This window comes from Elaeis guineensis, chromosome 10, assembly GCF_000442705.2.
Source record: "Elaeis guineensis isolate ETL-2024a chromosome 10, EG11, whole genome shotgun sequence".
In the NCBI taxonomy this organism is placed as follows: domain Eukaryota; kingdom Viridiplantae; phylum Streptophyta; class Magnoliopsida; order Arecales; family Arecaceae; genus Elaeis; species Elaeis guineensis.
The window spans coordinates 38,648,197-38,673,387 of NC_026002.2; the positions used below are offsets into that span (position 1 = coordinate 38,648,197).

A 25,191-nucleotide genomic window follows, 5' to 3' on the forward strand; every position below is an offset into this window, starting at 1 on the left:
AATTTCTCGAACATGGAATACTGATAATCTGAAGATGTATTACCAGTAAACTCATTCATATACACACTACTTGGAATGCAATACAGAATTTCAAAATCATTAGTTGTAGTCAATTCCTATCAGCTTTTGGCTATATATCGGGTTTCACTGAAAAAGTCGAACAATCAACGGTACAATCCAAGATTCATTTCTGACTTTCACTGTAAAAGTCAAAAAACCCATTACCTAACTGCCGACTATGTTTCGGTTTTCTCACAAAAAACTAACACCCTGAGTGCGATCTTAAACCGACATCAAATATAAAGGCTTTCACTGCAAAAGCCATAAAACCGACTACATCTCGGCACTCAGTGTTGGCTTTCCACTATAAAAGCCGACCATGGTTGAAAGACCAATACGCCGACTCGGTCATAAGTGAACCAAAATATCAAACAATCGAGGTCGGATTGAAATTATACTGACATGGCTATAGTCGGTCGAAGAATATTCGGTTTGTCACCGATTATCAAATGACCCGACGTACAAATCCGACCAAACGTCGGGTATTGGATATTCGACTTACCATCGTTATCCTAACTATTAAGTACGTCAGAGGTTACATGACTAACGAATATTCTACAAGTCCTACTCATTGATCGGATCATCAATTAATGTTCAGTGGCTACTTTACATTACAGACATTGCGAACTTAACATTCCACATAGTTTGAACTTGGAAGAAAAATGCTTTCATTCATTGTCAAAAAGGAGTTACAAAATTGGACCGAAGTCCGATTACAAGCATCTGACTATACAAAGGAAAAAGAAAAATAAAATACACCGGCTAATCTTCATCGCCGTCCCTATTCCTTTGTTCCAGTGCAATCGGCGGCTCGATCAACAGGCACAGTCGGTGTCCCATCTAGAGTCGGCGTGGCTTCTTCCTCGACATCTCCCTCTTCTGATCCAGGAGGAACGATGCTACTCAAGTCCAGACTCAGATATAATTTTTCGATCGCATCCTGACCATCTTCATACCCGACACAGTACGAAGTGAAGCCATTTTCAAGAATCTCCTCCTTGTATTCTCTCGAACCTCGAAAGTCCTCGATCGCCTGACTCAGTGCCTCCCTCAACGATTCTGCTTTTGCCTTCGCCAAGTCAGCATCGGCTCATGCGGAGGTCGACTCCTCTTCGGTTAGTGCCAGCCTTTCTAGGCTGGCCCGATGACAACCATGCTTGGCTTTGAGTTTTTCGATGCATCCATCTCATTCTCATCGAAGTCGGTGAATAGAATGCTTCTTGCTCTTAATCTTTGACTCAAGAGCCAAGATAGCCTCGCGAGCCAAATTAAGTTCAGCCCCTAAGGATGTTAAGTTATCAGTTAGGCGGGAAACCTCTTCGTGAAGCTTGGCTTCCTGCTTCACTGCAGATTTTAGCTGATCAAGTGGAGCCACTTTCTCAACTTTGGCGGCTACCACCTTGTCCATCCACGACTTGCGAATGTCGTCGAACTTCGAGTAGCCGGCTTCTAAGTCAATCATGTCGTGGATCAACTACAGATAGAAGATAAGTCGGTTAAAAAAAAAAGAGAGAAGAAAAAAATTATCCCAATCACCATCGGGTAAAAGGACGAGAGCATCTCGACTACTGATCGCTTCTTCCGATGCTCTCGATCAGTCGGAAGAAGGGTGACTCGGCACAGTCGCCTAGCCAACGTCGGATTGGCCAAGGCTGATTCGTCACCTAGCACTTGAAAGTTGAAATAAATTATGTGACCCTCCGACACCGCATCTTCCGTCAAAGTCATCGGGGCCTTTTCGGGGTCCCCTATCGACGACCCCATGTTTGAAGGTGAGGGGAAGCTTGAGCTCGACAATGCCCCGACTGAAGGAGCGACTGGCGCAGCAGTAGATTGTTTGGGTTCTCTTGCTTCAACCCGAACCTTTTCAGTAGAGGAAATTATCGACGGTGCTTTGATAGTTTTCCTAGCCGTCCTATCTTCGCACGGCGCAATAGGGAGCACTGTTGGAGCTGGCAGTGCCAGAACTGGCTCAGGAGCCGATGCAGGTGGAGCATCGAGCCCCTCAGTCAGCGTCGAAGCAGCAACTGGAGTTGGAGTCGGAGTTGCCGCCTGAGCTTGCACCGAAGCCTAAGCCTCTTCGACGGTCGTGAAGGTCCAGCCTCAGACGCTGCCCTCTTCCTAGCCGTATGCTGACGAATTTCAATGCCAGACACTTGCACACTCGGCTGCATGGCTGCAATTATGACAAGAGTCAGTACAACTCAAAAGATAAGTGAAGTCAAAAATAACTGACTATACTATACCTAAACAGGCGGCCGAACTAAGGCCGATGTCATAAAGGGCCTGTTCAATCACAAGCTCCTTTTACGTCAGGACTGCCATGTCCTTCAGCTTGTGAAAGTCCTCCCGATCACCGACCTCCACTCGGCTATTATCGTTGGGATCGGTTCGTGGATCACCTCAACGGAAAGAAAAACCCCAAGGAAGAGTGGAAGAAGCAAAGAAAAATTGATTCTTCCATCCATGAATGGATGATGGAAAACTGGTAATGAAGGAAAAGCCTTTACAGGGATTGAAGAACCACCACCCTCGGACCTTAGGGTGGGGTCGAAGTATGAAGAAAGTTCGAAAAAGAGAAGGACGAGATTCGATCGGCAACATCCGACACAACAAGGCAAAGTTAATAATCAGTCGGATCGAGTTCGGTGCCAACTGAGCTGGGCAAAGACTGTAATAATCCAAAATATTTTGGACGAACTTTGGAATCAAAAATCGAAGACCGATCCAAAAATCTTCAACATAGAAGGCCACCTGACCCGAAAGAGGGCTATTCACCCGACCATCGGCCTTCAAGATGAAAAGCTGATACTACTCCGGGATGCAATACTGCTCCTAGAGCCATTCAACCTTTGACTCCAAAAGTGAAGAAGTCTCCACCTCCGGATCCAACTGAATTTCATCAGTCGGATCTCCGACTGACCATCCCAAAAAGAAAAAATCCAAGCCATTAAGAAGAAAACCCTAGAGACTCAAAAAGGGGGGGGGAGAACTCAAGAACAGACAATTGAACCTGAAAAGGATAGGAATATTGGGGCGACCGTCTGGCAGAGTTCCCACACCAGGAAAGACAAAATGAAAAATAAAAATTTAGTTGAAGGTGACCCTTTATATATAGGATCCTTCAATGGTCGAGATAAAAGGGGTCAAACCGAGGACTCACCTGATGACGACATGTGGCAATATCTGGACCAACCATCGATCGGACGGTTTGACGCACCTATTCCAGATCAAGCCACGTCATCTTCATCCACGTGAATAGCTTCGACCCAATAACATTCACACACATGGCAAAAATCAACTTGTCAGAATCAAACCGTCCGGCGTCGGCTCACTTCCCAAAATGACGTCTGCACCGACAACTGACACCAAATCATCCTGTTGATGTGGCGGTTTAAAGATGACAAAACAGCTAATCGTCCGTATCCTGAAGAAGGTGGCTGCAGAATCGGGGTTCGACATGACAGATAATAACTCCCTTCGTCCAATGTGATAACCCACATGGCAATATACACGCTGACCTGCCATTAGACTTGAGAGTGGGGGGCAACTGTTGGGATAAACCGACCGACCCCCGACTCAGGCCAACCAACTCCCGACTCCGACTCGGTAATAGCCGACTGAACATACGAATCCGACTGAGCATTGGCTGAACAGATAGTACCGACTCTTCATCAACCAATTGATCAAGCTTTCCCGACTTATGGTCGGTTACCAACTAGTGATTGGCTGATGCTGATAAATATCGAACAACTTGGGCTGTCGGTGCAACAGAACTATCAGCTGACGACCACACCTACTATCGATGTATGATCGATTGATCCGCTCAACACGCCATAATCGTTATGAATGATTACTTGCCGCATATCACGGCGCAATTAGTAAGAACTAATGACCCACTATATGATTATAGCTCGATAATTTAGCATCATAAAATACGGAACCACGTCTGACAGTTACAATAATCTTATTTATAAAAAGGAAGTAAGTGAACAGCAGGAAGAAACCACTTTTGGTCAGAGCTCTGCTACTCTGAATATCCAAAATACTACTGTTTATTAATTTTTCTCTCTGACTTAAGCATCAAAAGATTTTCATCAGATATCAATTCAATTTATGTGAATGCTATTTTGTTAGTACTCCATGCTGATGAAAGATGGGGAGTTAGTCGTAATTTGGGAGAGTTTCAAATTTTCAAAACAAAAGCAGGCATTCCCACTGCGCTTTTCAAAAATAATCTAGTTTTCTCAAAAATTACAGGGTCTAGGGAATCAAGACTGGGGCTACACCCATCCTGAAGCCTGTAGGTGTCTTTCCATTTACAGTAAAGCAAAAACGGCTCATGTAACTGTCTTAGGAGCCAATCCTACCTAGAAAGTTGAGCTCAAGTTCCGTTCGGACACCCTCTTAACCCAACTTGAATATCCCAACGGCCTTTCTGCAGCCTTTACTTGCGCGGCTTACAAAGCTAGAGATATGACTGGATCTTGTTGGTAGAATCTAACCCGAATCCAACGGTTTACAGCCTTAGCCATCAACCTCCTATTTTTTGTCGGAGGTTGGGGCCACTAGTCCATCGCAATGAAATCATGAAATGGCTTCTCATATAAAAAGTAATTTTCATATTCCATCAACGGAGTCTAAAATCCCACAAAAACTAACTAATTGGTTCACATAAAAAAAATTCTAAAAAAATTGCTCAACAAACCTTATTCATTTGTTTAATGGTCACAAAGTTAGAAGGAAAGATTTCAAAACTTTTAATGAATGGCTTTTTTTATCACTTTTTTAGAAATAAAGTGTAAGGCTAGTTTGGTAAATGTGATCACATGTTCCTCCCCACTCCAAGCGCTCCTCACCTTCTTTACTCTCTCCTCCCTCTTTAATCTCTCTCACTCCCCCCCCCCCCCCCACCTGTCCCTCGTGCTCGTGCTCATGCTCATGCTCACAGGGGAATTCCTCTCCCTTAATTAAAGCGCTTGGGAAGGGAATCTTTTGGGAAGTGGTGGTGGTGGTGGTCGCCGTCGTGCCCCTGCTGCTCTACTCCAATTAGCGTGGTCAAAAAATTTAAATTTTTCAGAGAGAGGGCGAGGTAGAGGAACAAAACCTCACCTTTAACCCTTTTCCTTCAGGTAAATCACATTTCCTCTTCCCTCTCTCTCTCTCTCTTACCTGGGTCTGGGAGCCTATGAGACTTGGAATCGAGAGGGGGGTTTGGTTGGCATAGAGCGGAGGAGCGAAGAATGAGAAAGGGCGTGAAGGATGGGCAACTGCGGAACCCGGGAGGAGAATGCCGTCGTCGCTGCGCACGCCCAAGGTATCCGACCTCGTAAATCCCTTCTCTTCCACCAAGTTCCCATTTTGGTCTTTTTCCTTGTCGGCATCCTCTTTCGCCGGCCCCTTTTTTTGGGCCATTGTTGATTTTATCTGTCGATTTGATGGTGACTGAATTTTATCGTCACTGGATTTCTAAAAAGTTCTGTTTTTTGGGTGGGATTGGTCTTCAGCTGGTTCCTTTGAACGGATTTAGGGTTTTTGGATTTTTTTTTTTTCTTGCCTGTATTTCCTAGTGGTGCATTTTTGGTGCCGTTATTATTTTAAATTTTGTTTTGGTTTTTGGTGTCGCTCTGCCTCTATCTCTTCTTCGTCTTTTCAAGATGGAAGGACTGTCAATTTTATTATTATTTTTGTTGATTTTTGTTTGTCTTATTATGACTAGTAAAGAAAGGGATAACCTTGATTTTCTTCGTTCGTCAAATTTCGATTTTTTTCTTTTTCTTAAAAAAAAAAACTGCTTGTGGTGTTTGGAGTTGTTTTTCCTTTTTTTTTTTTTTTTCCGTTCATGTTAGTTTCCTGAATCAAAGCATCACACCAGCAGAGAGTTGTTGAAATTTTATTTTCATAAATAAGAACCTTTTTTTATTTTGAAAACTGAATACTTCTTATGCATCTGTGTTCAGATCTTTCTCTCACTCTGTCTAAATTTCTCTCTCTAAGTTCTTTTGACAACCAGGTTCCATTATCATTATGGTCGGTAGCACAAGGTTGTTTCGTTCATTCTCAATTTTGGATTTTATTTCATGATGAATGGTTGTGGTTGGGTAATATGTCTAATTTTACATCCTTGTCAGAATTCTTCGATCCTCTTGGCAAATTTGAAGTTTTAATTCAGCATTTTGTTGTACCGCACAGACTACGTCTCTCTCTCTCTTTTTTTTTTTAAAAGAAAAAACTTAAACATCCAGAATTTTGCTTTGTTTTAAAGATTATCCATCTGTTTCCTGTGTTTTTTGCTCTTGCAGCCCAGCAGCTCCAGATGTTCCAACTGCCTGTTAAGAATGCGCTTGCTGAGAAGAAGCACAACCGCACTTTCTCCGACATAAGCGATCCTTCGACCCCTCGAAATTTTGAAGATTCAAGGAACATTGCAATATACACCAATGTGATTTCCTTTACATTGTTTGAGCTTGAGACAATTACAAAGAGCTTCCGTCCGGACTATGTTCTTGGTGAAGGAGGGTTTGGGACTGTCTACAAGGGATACATAGATGAGAACGTGAGGGTTGGCTTGAAATCCCTTCCTGTTGCTGTCAAGGTCCTTAACAAAGATGGTCATCAAGGACACAGAGAATGGCTTGTAAGTGGGCTTTTCTTCATCTAGCGTTTGTCTTTTATGTAAAGTCTCCAGAGTCTCTATAATTGATCTCACTTTGAAATATTATCACATGGGCTCTAAAAATAAGTTATCTGTACATCTAGTTGACTTGCTTGTATGAGTTGACTTGCTCCATCTCCCCAACTAATGCACATGTGCAGACATGCCTGTGACTTGAATCATTGAGCAAGGAAATGGTTCTCTCTTCAGTACTTACAAGTACTCAAACCTTTAACTAATTCCTGTTACTTGGACATAAGTTATGTGATCAAGATTCCAGTGCAAGGATCTTGAATTTAATTGCTTGCCGACATGAAGATTTTGTTTATCAAAACAAAATAAAATGTTGCAGTTTTGTGCATACCATGTAATGTGCATGTGTGCAATTTTTGAGGGCATATAAATAATGTTAAACCCAATAGATACATGTGGGCAGCTAAAATTAACTGCTTCCCCTCCAATGCATGCTAATGGGTTATTGCTTCCATGACAAACTTGCCTATCATTTTGCCTGCTACTTCTGTTTTTTTCTTCCGACGGATGGGAGGAACTTGTTCAGAAAAGGTGAATCAAAAATTACTTTTCATATATGATATGCATGCATTGGCTTTTTCTGTCTTCTTGTTTACCATAAACCTCTACCAGATAATTATTTGTATTGACTGGTACAGACAATATGTATAATATGATAGGTACTTGCAATCTAGATACTCTTATAAGAGATATCTTATAAGAGGTTCTTCTCACTGCTACTAGCCAGAACTACCTATTATTATAGCTCATGTAGCCTTCCATCTCTCTTATCAAATAAATATTCCTCAACTTTTTGTCGCACTTGCATTTTTTTAAACATGGCATTTACTCTCTCTAATGGACATTAAACCATGAAGCCCAGTGAAGGGACTTTGTGAACATTTGAATTATGAAATCCAGTTTTTTCAATTATCCTAGCCACATCTAAAAGGAGTGCCTGGTTTGGACAAGCAAGATAATAAGGTTAATGAAAATATTAGGATAGTTAGCTATATTATTTGGCTATTTGAGATGTTTCTTGTGTTTGACTTTTATCCTTGTTTTACCAGACAGAGGTTAATTTCTTAGGCCAGCTGAGGCATCCTAATCTGGTGAAGTTGATTGGGTATTGCTGCGAGGATGATCACAGGCTGCTGGTCTATGAGTTTATGTTCCGTGGAAGCCTTGAAAATCACTTATTTCGAAGTACATACATCTGCATTCTTCTTTTTAAAGAAGCTTTTGTTCTTGTTGCTTGATAAACTTATAAATGCAGTTGTTTCTTCCTTATTTTTTTGAGATCTCTGCTGCTCCTTCATGATGTCTCCATGACTTTTGTTTCAATTGTATGGATGATAAATGTATGCATGAAAAAGGAAAAGGGTGTAGCCATCTTCAAAATTAAGCCTTCAAAGAACTAGATCCTTGCAGATAGTTGTGATACTCATAAATTATTACTGCATTTTATGGCGCTTATTCATAATCCTTAAGTATCTACGCAGGTTTCATGTGGAAAGAGAGGATATTGTAAATTATGCATACTCCTTAAACTATGTTCATAGGTTTCATTTAGAAGCTACCTTGTGACAAGAGATATGGTACCATGTACTGATAATAAATCAGATAATGAACTTGGCCAGTATATAAAATGGTGTGGTGGCAGAATACTTCAATACAGTGATGAAGAACAAGCTGATAACAGTTGTGGGATACAATCTAAAATTCAAATCAAACTATGAGAACAAATGTGAAAGCTAAAGGTGATCTTGAGATGTGTCAAGGGAGCAGATTAAGCAATAAAGTCGGGAAGGTAAGGGAGGTGCCATTAATGGTTAAAGATTCTATGGAGGAAGTTGTTGAAGAGATAAACATAATGTTTGATGGGTATATGTAAGAAGGAAATGATACTAAGAACATGCATGGAAATACCTCGCTGACTTAGGCCTTGTTTGGATGTTGGTAGATCTTATTAACCAATAAGATCTTCAAGCAGGACATCACCTTGGAAATTATGATAGAAACAGGTAGTCTATGGTGATCAGAGAGGCTGGAGGAGTAACTAGTTTCTATTTTTTAGGGATTAGATAAATCACCTCATTGAAGTATTTAGTTATCCTGAAAACACGGGTTAATTGGCAGCCACTAGTTCTTTCCCCATAGTTCCAGTCATGTTTTTGAAAAGAAAGGACCCGTCGGAAGACATCCAAACTAGCCCTTAAAGAGGTCAAAAGAAGAATAAGGATCTGTTTGGATAATTGGGCCTAAAATCCTATGGAATTCATGGGTTAGGCTAGTACAACCACCAGAAGTATTGGATTACAAGTTAGGGTAGGCATATATTCACAAATACTTAAACTACCTTTTGAGTGGGCCAGCCCGTATCCGATAGGGAAGAAAAAAAGATGTTACCATGATACTATATTTGTCACATTGATTCCAAGTTCTACGGTTATCTGCATTAGTTGCTTTAGTGACTAAATTGTGACAGTTGATATAGGCAAAAGTTGAAAGTCAAGGAGTTTGGATCCGTTCTGAGACGAGTAGATTGGTTGCTGGCCAACAAATGGAGCTTATGGCAGTTATAAGCTGCAAAGTAGATAACATCTAGCCTGCTAATTTTAGAATGAATGAATATTATTAACTCAAGTAGTGTTGATCTGTGTTTGTTTTTTCCTGTTCTTCCAAACAGGAAGATAATTAAACTTGACCCTACCAATTTTTAGCTTTGAGAGAGATAATAGCAGTGTGAGTCAAATGAGTGACTAGATCCTGTGGGATTTGATACTAATCGATGTTAGAATTGGTGGTTCTTAATTAATGCAACTACTTTTTAATTAGAAAATTCAGGGTACAAAAATAATCTGGTGCAACGATAATCCCAGTTTTTTTAATGGAGGATTCATAACTTGGAACACTGAAAGAAGTATTTTGGCAGGTTATAGAGGAAAGGGACCCATGTGAAGAACAATGCAGTCTTCTATGCTGTAAAATTTCTTTTCATATCAAGCAAATGCAATGATCTAAAAGAAATAACAAGAGAATGATCTAAGATGGATTGCAGGTTTTATGTCTCTAAATTTTTTTCTAAAAGATTCCATACTTTATAAATCAAGGCTATGATGAGACATGTATATTACCAGTGTTTAACAACTCATTCCTTTCATTCCAATCCATTATTTTTTCATGATCTATGATTTCATGAGTTCTTGTGGAGGGCTTCATGAAAACTTCTACTTGGTCAAATTCTCTGTCATTTAAAGAGTCTTTATTTATCTTTCTTGCAGCTCTAATCATATGTTTGTAGATTGATTTGCATTGATGTGTTTCCAACTGCATTTGACAAATTAATATGAGATTTTTACTGCAAGAAGTTAACCCAACTTTTGGTCTATGCTCTGTATGACAACTACCTCCTCTATCGTTATTCTCACGAAAAACTATTATCTGACCCTCTTTTTTCTTTCTTGATGTGTATAGAGACGGCTGCTCCATTATCTTGGGCGACAAGAATGTCAATTGCACTTGGTGCTGCTAAAGGGCTAGCTTTCCTTCACAATGCAGAAAGGCCTGTAATCTACCGAGATTTTAAGACATCAAATATTTTGTTGGACTCTGTTAAGTGGCGTTCTTTTTGGCCCTTCTTTTTTCTTATTTTTTTGTAGTTTTTACATATGTGCTACTCAAAATAACAAATCCTCTTGACATGGTTTGCTGCTGCTTTGCATGTCTTCACAGGATTATACAGCAAAACTTTCTGATTTTGGCCTTGCAAAAGCTGGACCACAGGGTGATGAGACCCATGTGTCAACACGGGTAATGGGAACCTATGGATATGCAGCTCCTGAATATGTAATGACCGGTATTGCCTCTTCACGACTTGGAATATTTTCTATATGGCTGTTTATTTGCTCTTTTACTATAAAACTTTGGAGATTCCTTTGATTAATTTTGTATGATGATCATGAGACCTTTTTTGAGCAACATGATAAATAGAATCTATCAAAACCTATGTGCCTTCTTCTGCTTCCCTTCATTGTTAATGAAATGCACTATCGATTCATTTGCTTCTCTAACTAATTGCTGTGAGTTCATGTTGAATCATATTTTATTCTATGAGCAGGTCACTTGACAGCTAGGAGTGATGTCTACAGCTTCGGGGTAGTCCTTCTTGAGCTTTTAACAGGGCGGCGGTCTGTGGACAAGACTCGCCCCAGCAAGGAGCAGAGCTTGGTTGACTGGGCTCGCCCTAAGCTTAATGATAAGAGGAAGATGCTGCAGATCATTGATCCCAGGTTGGAGGGTCAGTATTCAGTGCGAGCTGCACAGAAGGCCTGCAGCCTGGCATACTACTGCTTGAGCCAAAACCCAAAAGCAAGGCCTCTTATGAGTGATGTTGTGGAGACGCTTGAGCCCCTTCAGAGCAGCAATGGGAGTGAGAGCTCAGGTCATGCCTTAGTGAGTGACAGGCTGCCTGACTACCGGATGCACCGCAGGTTCACGGGGAATGTTGTTGGGTGTAGAGCAAGTCCTAGCCCAAAATGTTCCCCAAGTCCTGTGGCAGCATGCAGGGTGAGGTGAGTTCTTCATTTTCCTGTCTGGAATAGGTTCACTTATTGTATATCGACGATCTAGTTGTGCTTGTATGTGTGGGCTTTTTGCTTCTCTGCTATGCTTGTGATGTAAATGTGATCCTCACAGTGTTGCTGTTTGTGAGGTCTTTTATTTTCACTGGGGTGTTTATGTAATCTTAACTGAGGCAACCCTTGCCAAATGGGCTGGGTTTTATTTTACTAATGAAAACTAGTTGAACTGCAAAGAGCTGAAATTTATCTAGAAGGAAATCATGTTGGCAGTCTTTAGTAGAATAAACTATAGATAACTCAGCTATTGAGCGGTTGTTTACTTGCAAGTACATGTTAGAAGCAGGGTGTGGAGAAAGACTGATAAGGTCAGCGGAGTTGCATTTGATTCCCTTAATTCTGTGTGTGTGTTATAGCGCTGTCTAGCACCTTTTTTATTTCAAATCCTGTGCTTGTTTCTAGATTATTAATCCAGACGTAAGCTGAACATGAATTGTTTGCCCTACTAGTTAAGACTTCTATTAGCTGATTTGAATTTGAAACTACTACTGGCAAAGTGGCAGTGTTGAATGCCTTTACCTAAGGTACTCTTAATTTCTGTGATTGTTATCCTTGCATAACTTGCGTGTTAGGAAATTAGCATCTGATTGGTATCACATTCTCCTCGTATGAGTTACTGCAAGCAGCCTTTTATATGTTGGTTTCTAGATGAACTCGATTACCTTAATATAGAATCTTCATATAGCCATCCTGCTCCCAAATAGCTGTCCCTCTTTATTTAATCCCTCTTCCGTAGTTATCCATCCTATTATTGAGTGGCAATGAGGCAAATTTTTATCCACAATGTCTTGTAGCATTATTTTTGTTCCTGCAATTCATTCACCTTTTTCTTCTTTAGCTCGTCAAACATTGCGAGTGTGAATGTGAGTATTTCTGAAATCCACGGATCGCATATTACTAATATTTTTCTCCAGTGTATGTGACCATTTCATAGCTCACATGAAGGTAGCATATATCTTGATGATAACAGCCACCCAAATAATTCTTTCCAAGAATATACTTCTACCAACCTTGCTCCAGACATTCTGTCAAGGCTAACCAGTACACAGCTTTCTTCATGAAAACAGCCTCCCATTTCTCTCAGTTAGGACCCTCTTCCTTTGGTTCCTTGACTTTGTCACAGTAAATGGAAAATGAGCCTTTTGCCGACATATTGGTCTGGGATTGCATGATGAAGCTCCATTGCTAATTCTATTTTAACACATTGCTCGGTCTGTCATGAACAATCATAGTCTCCATTGCTTATTCTATTTTAACATGTTCTTCTATGGTTGTCATGGACACTGCTTGGCAATCATCTGCATTGAAGAAGTGACACATAACCTTTTCAGTTCCAAGCCTTGGTGTTGTCGAGGTTTAATTTTGTTATCTTGATGAAAACTAAGCTGATAGGGGACACATGGATGAAAAGTCCCTTTCAGGCTTGTTTGTTCTTTTCAGCACACTGATTACTGACATAGCAATGCCTATTAGTTGCTAAACGCTCCAATATCTTGCTGATCCAGTGGCCAGAAAAATTCATCGCCTCCATGACCCTTAGAAGGAATTTCTTCACACCCCATGATACGACCCTTCGTTATCTACCTCAAGTGTTACACGAAAAATGTGCGACTTGCTTTTCAACACCTATCCAGCTCGGAATTCTGGCCAACAAAAGATTGAAACAAGTAGAAACATTCCAGAAATCACATGAGCTTCTGTAATGTTTTTTATCTACTTTATCTGTATCTTTACTGCCAACAACTAAAGTCTTGGTTCTTTATACGGAAGGCCATTAACTAGGCTCTGGAATGCCCTTGGTTATGGCTTCTAACTGCTTGCTGGTTACAAGTGACAAGGCTCGGACTCACTGGTTGCTGGAGTTGGAACCTGAAGAGAAGCATATGAAAGTCCTCTTGGCAATTGCTATAGTTGGCTCTGGACGTGGTTAATCTAAGTTGAGATGCCCCAGGCTTTCCACTTACTGCTGCCTTGCCGTGTTTTAAGGAGTTCTCTGGTGCAGTGCGCAGGGACTGGAGTCTCGTGAAACTAATTTGGATTGTGCTCAGTGCCAAATGCTTTCCAAGCTGTTGTCGTTGGTAATTCTATGGAGTCTTGTCATCTGGCTTTCGTGGGTTCGCTAAAAGGACGTTGTGTTATTTATAAACAAATGAGGCAACGAACGAAAGAGACCCTCATTTATTACTTGGTAGCGAAGTTAGCGCATTTTATTGCAGTGCAAGAGTATGGTAGGATGTAATGATCACCTCTCTTTTTGGTAAGGGATATAATGATTATCTTTGATATGATGTAGCTTACCTATGTTCCAGAAAACAGAAGAAATTTAGATCACTTGATTTCAACTGTGAATTGTTCTTATAGTTCTGGCAGATTTAAAGCTACTCATGTGAAGAGTGCTACATTTGAAAAGCCATTTTATCGGTTTCCAATCCAAATAAGAGTTCAACAACATGTTAAAAAGGGCCATTGGAACGTTAGCCACCGTCTGTGGTGGAGCTGCCACAAAATTTTAGAGGGCAGAAGAAAGGTGAAAGTGGACCATCAAATATCCATCCAGATCTAATTTTATATCCAAATTTATCCAGATATAGATAGAAATTTGAACATCCAATTAATATTCATATCCGTATCTATATCCATAAAAAAAAATAGATATAAATATGAATGAATAACTATCTGATTTGTATTAAAATATCTAATTCTATTTATAATCCTATTTAATTTTATATATCAATTAAGAATTTTAATATATATATATATATATATATATATATATATATATATATATATATATATATATATATATATATATATATAAAAGCACATTGACATGCTATTAATGTGATTTAATATTTATTTAGTAATATATTTGATTTTATGATCATAAAATTTAATTATCCAACTTATATCTATACGTATATCTATACTATTAGTAATTGATTTATGTTTATATCCATTTAAAATAAATCTGAATATCAATATTTGTGATAAGTGGTATATTTTTTACATTTATTGTAGATATTTTTGATAATTTATGGTGCTAACATCTTCTTAAAAATTTTAATTTCATGAATTTATTGAATTTTCTTAAAAAATAAGTGATTTTGAAAAAAAATATAAAATTAGATATATTTATAAAAAAATAGATGTTAATTTAATTGAGCAATTTAAATATCAAAATGAAGAAAAATTTTTGAAGAATTTAATGCATATTTTTTCTTATTTTTCAGGCAAAAAATCAGAGCGAAAACGGAACCAAAATACCTTAAAAAATAAAAAAAATAGCCTTCGATGTACGGTGGACCGGCCGCTCGGTCCACAGAGCCAGGTCGCGGTCCACAGGCACGGTTCACAGCGAGAGAAAGATCTTGGGCGCGATCCAACGACTGAAATTCATCCCGACCCAGATCCGACGGTTCAGACTCGTTGCCGACTTTGAATAGGATTCTTTTGCGTGATTTGACGGTGCAGAACCAATCCGAACCCAGATCGAACGACTATGGTTTGATCCGACTTTGATTCGGATTAAAACTATGATTTTTTGATCAAATCTAGGCGGTTCAAGCTCCATCCGATGGTCAGAAATATTTCTAAGGAGATTAATACGATTTCTAAGAGTTTTAGGACTCCTTTTCCTACCAAAAAATTATGAAAAATTCATCTATAAATAGGGGATCTATAAATAAGGGGTCCAGGAATAAGCTTTTAGAGCAGAAAAATTAAGTAGAAAGTGTAGAAAAAATAGAAAAAAAATTAGATAGGTTTAGGGACCCAAGGAAAAGAAGGAGAAAAGCTGGTTTGCTCTACGAAGTACGATGGAAGACGAAGAGGTCATCAACCATCTTCCCGACGAGGCTTGGCTGATCAACTTCAAATTTTTGTTACAGTTTTATTTTTATTTTATTATTTTTTTTAAATTCCTTATACTTGAATTTCAATTTCAATTAATACAAAATTTATTTTCCTGCACTTTAAATTTCTGTCTTTTATTTTTTATACGTAGATGCTAGGATCTAATTAGTAGATCTTAGTACCAATTTATTTTTATACTTTTTAAATTTTATTATTTATTTTTATTATAAATAGATGCAAAAATCTAGTTAGTAGATCTTAGTACCCGATTTATTTTATATATATATTTTTAATTTCTATTATTTATTTTTATTGTAAGTAGATGATAGGATCTAGTTTAGTAGATCTTAGTATCCGATTTATTTTTTGTACTTTTAATTTTTATTTTCTAACTTAAATTACTTTCTTCAAAATTTTATTTTCTTTTTATAAAATCAAAGATTTCAAGTCAAAATCCTGCTTTCTCTGTGGATTCGATCCGACTCACTACTTTCTACATGTTTTTAATTTTTATTGAAGTCAGAATTTGATTTATAATCAAGATGTCCTAACGACAACATCGCGATCGCATCAATTTGCATCTAACTAAGATCTAAATCTGTATCTATATTTATTTATAAAATAAATATAGATATTGATATACTAATATCCGAATGGAGCAAATTGTCACCTTCTTGATTAGCCAATATAAAAAAGTTTGAACTACTTCTGAATTGTATAGTTAATAAAATGATTCCTTACCGCATCCACGGATGCATGGGTTTGGTGCCGCGCAATCCGAGACACAATCAGTAATAAGAATGGAGGCCTATAGGAAGAACCAAGGGAGTGAAATGGATGTCTAGGCTACTAGATTTGTTACATTTGTACGTTAGTTGCAAAGGCACTCTATATTTCAAAGGCATGGTGTTTCTTTAACTACCCATTAAATTATCAAAGAATAGACTGACTTGTTAAAAACGGCCTTGTTGTCAACATGCCGTTCTATTATTTAAGCCTCATTTTTCCTTGTGTTTGATGGATATTGACCTGCCAACTTTAACGTTTATAATTAGTTGATTTACTTTTCAATCAGAGGACATGGTTTCTAGTCGTTGGCTCCTTGGTTTGAGATCGTAAGATCCAGTGGACCTCGCTGGATTGGCTTTCAGTGGCCTCCATAGTGGGTGCTTGCCATTTTTGACTTTGCGTGCTTCTTTGGATTTTTATTCTGGAATCTGGTACGCATTCGACAAAGTCCTCCATGGCATCATTTTTTTTAATTTTTTTGATGAATTCATGGTATCAATGAGTCATTGAGAAGCGAAAGTGAAGGGCGGTGGATCGATCTAATTAACAATTTCATATAATTGATTATAAATTCATTATGTTAATTAGAAAAGAAAATATGAATATGGTTGATAGATTTTCTCGTCAATGATGTAGATTTTTAAAATAGAATAACACTTGTAATAGGATTATTACATTATATATATAGACAGGCCTACTCCGATTTGTGTGCTTGATTTATATAAATTTAACAAGCAAGTTATTGAGAATGTAAGGAGTGAGCTTGAAACGTTACTCATGATAACACTCAGGTACGTGGTTTAGTACCTTCTTTCCCTTTTGGTGGCAACTCCTATCACCAAATACTGCTTGCTTTGGCCATGGTTATCAGGTCCCTCCAAGCTCATATGACAAAAAATAGCTAGTACCAGTATTGGCAGAAGTACAGGGCTGTCATATTGCTGAGTAAATGTTCATCAAAAAGTTATCACCATGGACTTAAAGAGAGATTATTTTAATCAAATGAAAAGTTTAACAACAACATGAGACCATCACAAGTTTGACTTGACAAGAAACCAAGATTATGTATATATGTTCATTAGCCATGAAAGAAATAAATTTTGTCATCCATGCTTATGTACTAACTTCATTTATGTACTTGGAATGCAAGAAAAAAAGTTTTTTTCTCTCACATTTAAACATGACCGGAAGTTGCTGAGGATAAGTACGGCTAGGTTTCAAGAGGGCAACCGTGCCCAAATCGTGGCACCCCTAGAAACTCTATTAATCATTAATAATGAATGGATATTAAAGTTAAAATTGCTGTTATAATTGGATTAGAAAAAGTCAATTAGCTTTAATTCAAATTTGAACTATCCATTGCATCATCTGATTGAAATAATATCACACAGATGTTTTTATTTTTTTGGGATTGGTGACTGTGATACACTACAAGGTATATCAAAATCTAATCTTTTGCATGCCTTTCAGTTCACAACTATGTATATATGAATCTTTTTGTGTACCTTAGAAGAATCTCAACTGCATGAGGTACAGTTGCAGGTCTTGGGCACGAAGGCGCAGACGCCGTAGGGCTTGTCGGGGAGGTCGCAGTCGATACCAAAGCAGCATGGCATCGACGTGCAGTTGTTCCGGTCGTTGGCGGTGCAGCAGCGGCAATCCACGCAGAGCTGGAAGGGGCGGTTAGCATCGCCATCCGCGGCGGCGATTCCATCGATGGAGCGGTACTGAACCGTGCCAATTGGTAGGTATTGGACGGTCGGTTGCGCTTCCATGGAAACAAAGCAGGCTCCTGCATGCATGTGGGTTGTAAAAGATCAGTGAATTGAACTGGTGAGTGAGAAGAAAATTTGAGATTTGAGTGAGGGCTACCTTTGGTGGGGAGGGTGGTTAACAGAAGAGTGAGAGTTAGGATGAGGTGAGGAGTGAGCTTGCCCATGGTGGTCAATATGGGTGGGGGGACACACACAAAGCAACAGAGAGAGAGAGAGAGAGAGAGAGAGAGAGAGAGAGAGAGGTGCAGGGGTTGACTCTATATGATGGGGAGAGAGAGGAGGAAGGCAAGAGCTTCTCCTTACTTTGATTCAATATAAAGCAATCCTTTTGGGCAAATTAAGTCAAGTTTCAATTCAAGGAATTTTTGTGGAGAGGGAGGAGGAGCAAGGATGCAACCGAAGAGGAAATGACAAAATTAGCCAGTGATGTGGTGTCCTCAGACAAGGGCAATTGGCTACATGCCATCCTTTTTTTGTGTTTGCTGTTTTGGTTACAGGATCTGTGCTGTTTTGGTTACAGGATCTGCCCCGTCCATTTGGCTGCAAGCGAAGAAGCCAAAGAGCGAACTGATCAGTTGGAGGCCTGTAGCTCGCTGGTTGCACCCCCTCCTCATAAGGGGACATAAGCTCTGGTCTGTCCAAGGATATAGGTGGATTGGAAGCACCTGTTTTCAGGTGGTACAGATGATTGTAGGTGGTTTTGGTTCAGAGAGGCAAGGATTTTCTTTTTTTTTTTTTTTCTAGAAAATCCGGCCAAAAATCAGGTGAGGACAGAATATGTTTTCATACTATGGGCACTCAATAAGGTGGTTAATATGAGAATTTAACTCTTATCTACTGGAGGAAAAAAAAATATATATATATATATATACATACACACACACACACCCACACACACACACAACAGACTATTACAATGAGATGTCATAATTGTCATGATTATTCAAAGATCATAAAATATATAAATTTAAAAAATTTAATCTAAATACAGAAATAAATATACTTTCCGTCATTGTTGTTCAAGTCTAAAATGAATCAGAGATGAAGAATATTATGAAAAATATCGAAAGATCAATCTGCTAGACAGATTTGTTTCGCTTCTATCTTGCAAAAAAATATTGCAAAAGAGTTGTTTCAATCTATACCTGAGGATCTCGATATCTATTACTGGTGGAAAGTCACATACTATATTTATAAGTTAGATCAGGAACTCTTTTAAATTAATACAAGTTTTTTTTCATCAAAAAATCATAACTATAGCAAAGTCCTTATTTTGACCAAAATCTATCTTTATCTCAAAAAATTTCTAATTATTTATTATGACCTAAATTATCTTCAATAGTCTTTAATAATTAGGTTATATGGGCCACATCAAGTCTCTAACAGTAGAATGAGTACAACAACAAAATTAATTATTAGGATATGTAGTATATATATAATTACATTAGTTTCAGCCTACTATGAACCGAAATCAATCAACCATCCCAACTTCACAAGATTAGCAATGATCAACTGATATATCGCAAAATATATTCTAGGAGCAAAATGCTTTAGTTTATACGAGTAGCGAATGTTGATTTTCCTATATGGAAACGATATTTCAATATCCTGTTTTCTTGAATCAATAAAGATCTTTGAATCATCTCAATATCAGGTCACAATTAAGATGGCCGTGATATCAAGCTTTAGAAATCTGAGTGGCTAAGATATCCAGCCTAAAAGACTAAACAAAACCTATCTCAACAAGACAACCAAAGGAAAGGGCCCTGCGAGAAAGACGAAGTGTAGAACTGGATGATCAAAATAATCGTTCTACACCGGAGAAGAGTGAGAGAGAAGGCACAGAGGCTGATCGGGGAGTGAGAATCTGCCATGGATGTGTATAACCTTTGCTTGTTCATGTCAAAACACGTAATTTAGTCAGTTTATGCATGATTTGGTGCGAAGTGGGTGCAATTCAGCAGGCGTGATATGGTCATGATATATATGGTTCTAGGACGTATCGATGTTTTAAAAATAATATATAAGTTTTTGAGCTAAAAAAGGAGACTGTTGTGCAAAAGCACAATAGTGACAATAATATATAAGGAATAATAATTTGATATGATACTTGTAGTGCATTCACCAACAAAAATGAAAAGGCTACTGGGAAAAATGAAAACAAAGTCAAAAAAAAAAAAAGGGATTCTTATCTGATTTCTTTTGTGGTTCTTGCATCCATATCTTTCTGGGATCTTGGTTTCGTAAATCAATCAGATACACTAAGATTTTTTGGGTATATGTAATGCTCATTGACAGGTGCGGCACTGTTTCTAGTGCCAATTATAATGTAACATATCTATTGCGGATGCTTATGATGCAACACATTGAAAGCTAGAGTGCAGTGTTTATATCCTCGCATGGTGTGGCATCTTCTGTGACACTTGCATGATTACAAACCAATGGAGGCTGCACCTTGAACCGAGCACAGGACCAGATGCAATGGATTGTCCCAATCGCACCAGCACGAAGAGAGCCACCAGGTATTGGGCACCAGGAAACGACAATCCTAACACTGATGCTGACCTCGGCTCTGAGTGTACTCACTTGATAATGCTGCCAATAATTGTATTTATTAAGTCATCCCAAGGAAGGCCAACGAAGATTCTTGATCCACCTTATAATCTAAAAAATAATGTATTTATTAGTGAAGTCGAATGTATAAACTGGTCCTTAAAAATAGTTCAGAAAACAAGTCTTTCCTTAATTTTCTGATTTAAATAAACAAGCTAGAGAATTTTTTATATTATCTTTATCTTTGTCCTCTTTTAATAATTTTCTATATTTCTTGGGATCAAGATTGAAGGCAACCTCAAGTCTCTTTCTTGTAGTTTGCTATTAAGATGGACAACAATAAACTCGGAAACCTGCCCCCACTAAACTACATAAGGGAACAAACGGCCCTCCAGTGTTTATCCGTGAAGAATGGCTTATACATATATAGAGTGCACATGGAAGCCACTACCCGGAGAATTTGGATACGGACTTGGATTAAGAAGTAGGCAATTACTTAAAGGAGGATCAATAGCTATTCACCAAGAAAAAGGGGGACGGATGGCTGCTGTTACTAATGGACATAAACTGTGGACTTCTGCATGGTCTATTATACATACATACATACATACATACATACATACATATATACATCCATACATGCATGCATATACGTATGTAATGCACCCCAAGGGTGATCTAGGATCTGTGCATTCCCTTCCCTTCCCACACACTTTGTTTTTAATCTTTAAATCTCTTTTCTTTTCATATCCCGTATCAGCTTTTTATGGCTTCTCTTGAAATCACTAACCAAACATCTTCATTCTTCAAACAAAAAATTCCAAAGGTGGATAGTAAAATTAATGACCAAAAGAGTTTAAATTTTTAAAATAAGAAAAGAATGGATGAACTGCAAGAAACAAGAGAGAAGCATCTGCGAAGTGTAGAACCTAAATTGCCAAATGAGGATGATTCTTGCCACGTTTGTAGAAAGAAATAATGCTGCCATGCTACTTTTCCATTCAGTTGCTGATAACACTAACTACTCTTTCTTCTTCCTTCCCCTCATCACAGTAGTGATGCTGGGTGTGGAAGAGTGCAAAAAGCCTTTTTAAGTCCAATTAATTTACAACATATACGTCAGATAACAAGAGTGCTGGATGTCAGCATAGATTGCTGTTTCCTGTTTTAAGCAATCACTCGTTCACTTTATCGGTTTAGAATGCTAATGCTAGTTTTTTGATAGAAAGGGAGGTATGACCACCCATCATTTAACATTTAAGACAAGAAAAGAATTAATGGATGCAAATATAAATAAGAAACAGGAGAAAAGCACTTGAGAAGTGTAGAATCTAAATTGCCATATGACGATGATTCTTGCTACGTTGTATGATCACCCATAATTTATTGACATGGGGAGAAAATTATAGCACGAGGGATTGCAGAATTGCTGCCGGATGAAAACCACAGCCACTGAAATTTTGCATAAAAGAACATTAGAAAAACTAAGACCGACTCTGAGAAACTACCAATCACTCCCAAAGTCAAACCCAACAACCCACTCACCAACAAAGAGACATCGACGCGCAATTGTCACAGGAGCAACTGTCACGCGCAGATACAGGAGTGCTTGTAGAAAACAGAGAAGGGATCCAAGACAGGGGAACATTCACAGATACAATTGTCATGCAATTACAGAAATCCCAGAGTCACTGGAATTTCTTCAATTTTGAACGAAAAAACTATCAAGATGGTTGATCAAATAGATGGTAGTAAGTTTTTAAATCTCATGAGATGAGAGAAGGCGATCCCGAACCTAATCCCAATATTTGGGACTGAGGACATATCAAGATGTTCCGATCAATCGATGTATTGGGATAATCATGAGACGGTCATGAGATAGATCCCAACACATGATATGGTATCCCATCCGGATGTTCTATAAGATATTTCATCGAGATCTGAATCTTTGGTGGTTAGTATTAGCATGGGACAGCTGGAACAACCACCTTGGCATGCCCAGCGTTCTATAAGCCATCAACACGAGGAGAATGCTATATTGAATTACGAGCACAGATCCTGTAGGGTGCAAGGCTTAGTGTTGTCCCGTACTCCATAACTGTGATGGTTATCACATGAAGCAGCTTTATATATTAAATACAACGTGTTATTGTTGATACCGTCCATCTTCTCGTAACAGCATCAAGTATGATACAATATTTTGTGATGCCCACACCGAAGCGGATCTTGGTTCTAGATTCATAGGTTTATCAAAATCTAAAAAATAACCGGTCACAGATGTTTGAACGGTGCGAATTTGAGACTTATTGGTGGGCGTGATGCTGACGCTGTCGACACGAATATTTTTCTATGACAAATGCTGCGGCTTTTTGACACTATGTTTCCTAGGGAACTGGCTCTATGCTGATGCAACTATTGACGTCATTTTTCTCACTGCACCGTCTCTCTCTCCGTAAAACGATCATTAGAAGTATTATTTTCAATAATATCACCATTTATGTAATATGTTATTCTATTATAATTTGAATTTAAATATTATAAAATTATTTAATATAAAACATTTGCCGCATAGCTATTTTATAGTTTGAAGCCATTATATGGTATTGTTATGGGGCCATATTATCTCAGCCAATATTCTTGAGACTTAGGAGCTTTCAGATCAACAAGAATACCAATGTAAGCTCTGACTGTGGACCTCATTAGATGGCCAATCTCATCAAAAAGCCAAGCTCTTCATAAGGCTGACCTCATCAGGAGGCTGACCTCACTAGAAGGCCAACAATCGAGCTCATCAGAAAGCCAACCTCTCCAGAAAGCCGACAGCCAAACTCATTAGAAGGTCAACCTCATCAGTAAGCCGACCTCAGAGATATGGCAGCATCAGAAGACATCAAGTCTCATACCAATCTACAAGTCAAATATCTTTCTCCAGCACTATACTAAATCAGATCTGTTAATTACCAACTTGGTGCTGTGACAGCCGACCTGCGTAATTTATATTAGTAGCACATTAGTTTTAGTCGATCTCTCACTCAGTCAGTAAGACTTCAAGTTAGTTATCTTCCAACTATGCTATAGTCTTCCAGCTATCTTATAACTATTCTCCATATGGAGTGAGAGACCCATAATTTTCATACAGCTGGCCATTTTGTTATAACAAACTAATGATCTAACAAACAGATCCTCCGAATCAAATGGTTACTAACCACCTAACAGACTCTTTCCATGGCTTAACAGTTAAGTAAACTCCCCTATATAAAAGAGGCAGAGTACTCTTCGAAAAGTAAGTGAGAAGTCATAACTCATGGAACCAAGACTCTATTGAACTCTCTTCCCACTAAAGAGAATCTGAGTTCTCCCCACTCCATTCTACTCTTTCTTTACTTTCTACTTTTTATTTTTTATTTTTCACTATTTATTCTCAAGATCCTGACTGATTTAAGCATCGGAGAGTTCTAAATCGGAGGGGACCCCACTGATTTTAGGACTTCTTTTGCAGGATCACTTGCGGACTTCATTGACTTGACCTTTAGTAGCTCTCCAGCTCGGTTCAAAATCGATCTCATCGTCTCTCGTCTAGAACCTTGTAGCAATAGATTGGCGCTAGAGGGGGGACTTTGCCTAAAAATTCTGTGAAAATGATGAATCGGAAGGCACAGAACTATTCCTTATCGATGCCATCTTCTTTAGAAGATATACCAGAGACTACTCAACTTCTAGTTGTGGTTGATCTATAGCAATTTAATCTTCTAGTTCAACAAATTCAAGCTTTTACTGCTATGGTACAACAGCTCCAACATATCATAGAACAACAACTAGAGGTAGTCCCTCAAGAAGCTCTGTCTTAGCATAGTCAGCAACCAATCCATCACAATCCTCATAATGATCATCGTCCCACTCAAACTAATCAATCTTTTGAAGGATAACTGTTCCAGATAGAGGGAGGCGATACTGGGAGGAACGTCTTGAACAGAAAATTTAAAATCTTGAAAAAAAATTGATGGAAGTACAACTTAAGGGTCACTCCCAGAGTAAGAGAGATTTCAATTTGCAATCTCTTTTTTCTCAAGAAATCTTGAATGAGCCGGTTCCTTCCCGATTCAAGATGTCAATGATGGAATCCTTTAATGGTTTCATTGATCCATTGGATCACCTTTAGGGATACAGAGCCCTCATGAGACTTCAAGGGACATCTGATGCCTTGCTTTATATTGCCTTTTTCATTACTCTCAAAAAGTCAGTGAGGGTATGGTTCTCTGGACTCTAATCGGGGTCTATCTCTTTCTTTAACCAATTAGTCAGACTATTTTGAAGGAAATGGACAGTTCAAAGCATATATTTTTAAAATTATACAGTGAAAAATAAAAAATTAAATACTTTAATCTTCTAAACATGCCTTAGATTAGATCTAAACTACCAACTAAGGATCTATGATATGAAAATTTTATATATAAAATCTGATATAAAATAAAAAACTACATCGATCACATTGATGCCTTGAATCTGATCTAACCATTAGATCACATCGATTGAGTTCAGAACTCATCATCTTTTTACGGATCGATAATCTCCACTGCTGGTAGATATGGTACGAAGCTCTCGCTGATATCGAGCAGCCGCACAGGTCATCCAACTTCCACAGATCATTCACTGGAAGCCCTGATCAGATCTTCCTTAATGGGAGTGCTAGCTCACGTCGAAGGCTCTAGATAGCTGATCCAAGCTCCTTTCTTCGGATCTCCTGGACTCCTCCAGATCAGAAGACAAAGCTTTACAAGGAGGTGGTGGTGTGGAAGATTGAACAAGACTCACTCTTATATTTTTCTTCTTACAAAATCTAGAGTTAAAACCCTAG

General features: G+C 38.5%; 2 protein-coding genes across 5 annotated transcripts; one reads left to right on the plus strand and one right to left on the minus strand.

Moving 5' to 3' along the window:
- The first annotated feature begins 4,957 nt into the window (after positions 1-4,957).
- LOC105052344 (probable serine/threonine-protein kinase PBL8) lies at positions 4,958-11,568 on the plus strand. The gene is made up of 6 exons (XM_010933120.4): positions 4,958-5,377; positions 6,363-6,697; positions 7,798-7,933; positions 10,205-10,341; positions 10,463-10,586; positions 10,848-11,568. The coding sequence occupies exons 1-6, from the start codon at positions 5,323-5,325 to the stop codon at positions 11,303-11,305; spliced, it is 1,245 nt and encodes a 414-aa protein (XP_010931422.1). The 5' UTR covers positions 4,958-5,322; the 3' UTR covers positions 11,306-11,568.
- LOC105052343 (uncharacterized) lies at positions 6,691-18,120 on the minus strand. Of its 4 annotated transcripts, none has more exons than XM_073244481.1 (3): positions 17,881-18,120; positions 17,514-17,800; positions 6,691-6,888 (listed from the first exon to the last, which is right to left on the minus strand). In XM_073244481.1, the coding sequence occupies exons 1-2, from the start codon at positions 17,945-17,947 to the stop codon at positions 17,526-17,528; spliced, it is 342 nt and encodes a 113-aa protein (XP_073100582.1). In that variant the 5' UTR covers positions 17,948-18,120; the 3' UTR covers positions 6,691-6,888; positions 17,514-17,525. The 4 variants fall into 4 exon arrangements, with proteins under 4 accessions (XP_073100582.1, XP_073100583.1, XP_073100581.1 ...); XM_073244482.1 differs by lacking the exon at positions 6,691-6,888 and adding an exon at positions 12,104-12,665; XM_073244480.1 differs by lacking the exon at positions 6,691-6,888 and adding an exon at positions 16,655-16,949 and having other exon boundaries at positions 17,881-18,119.
- Between the last annotated feature and the right edge of the window lie 7,071 nt (positions 18,121-25,191).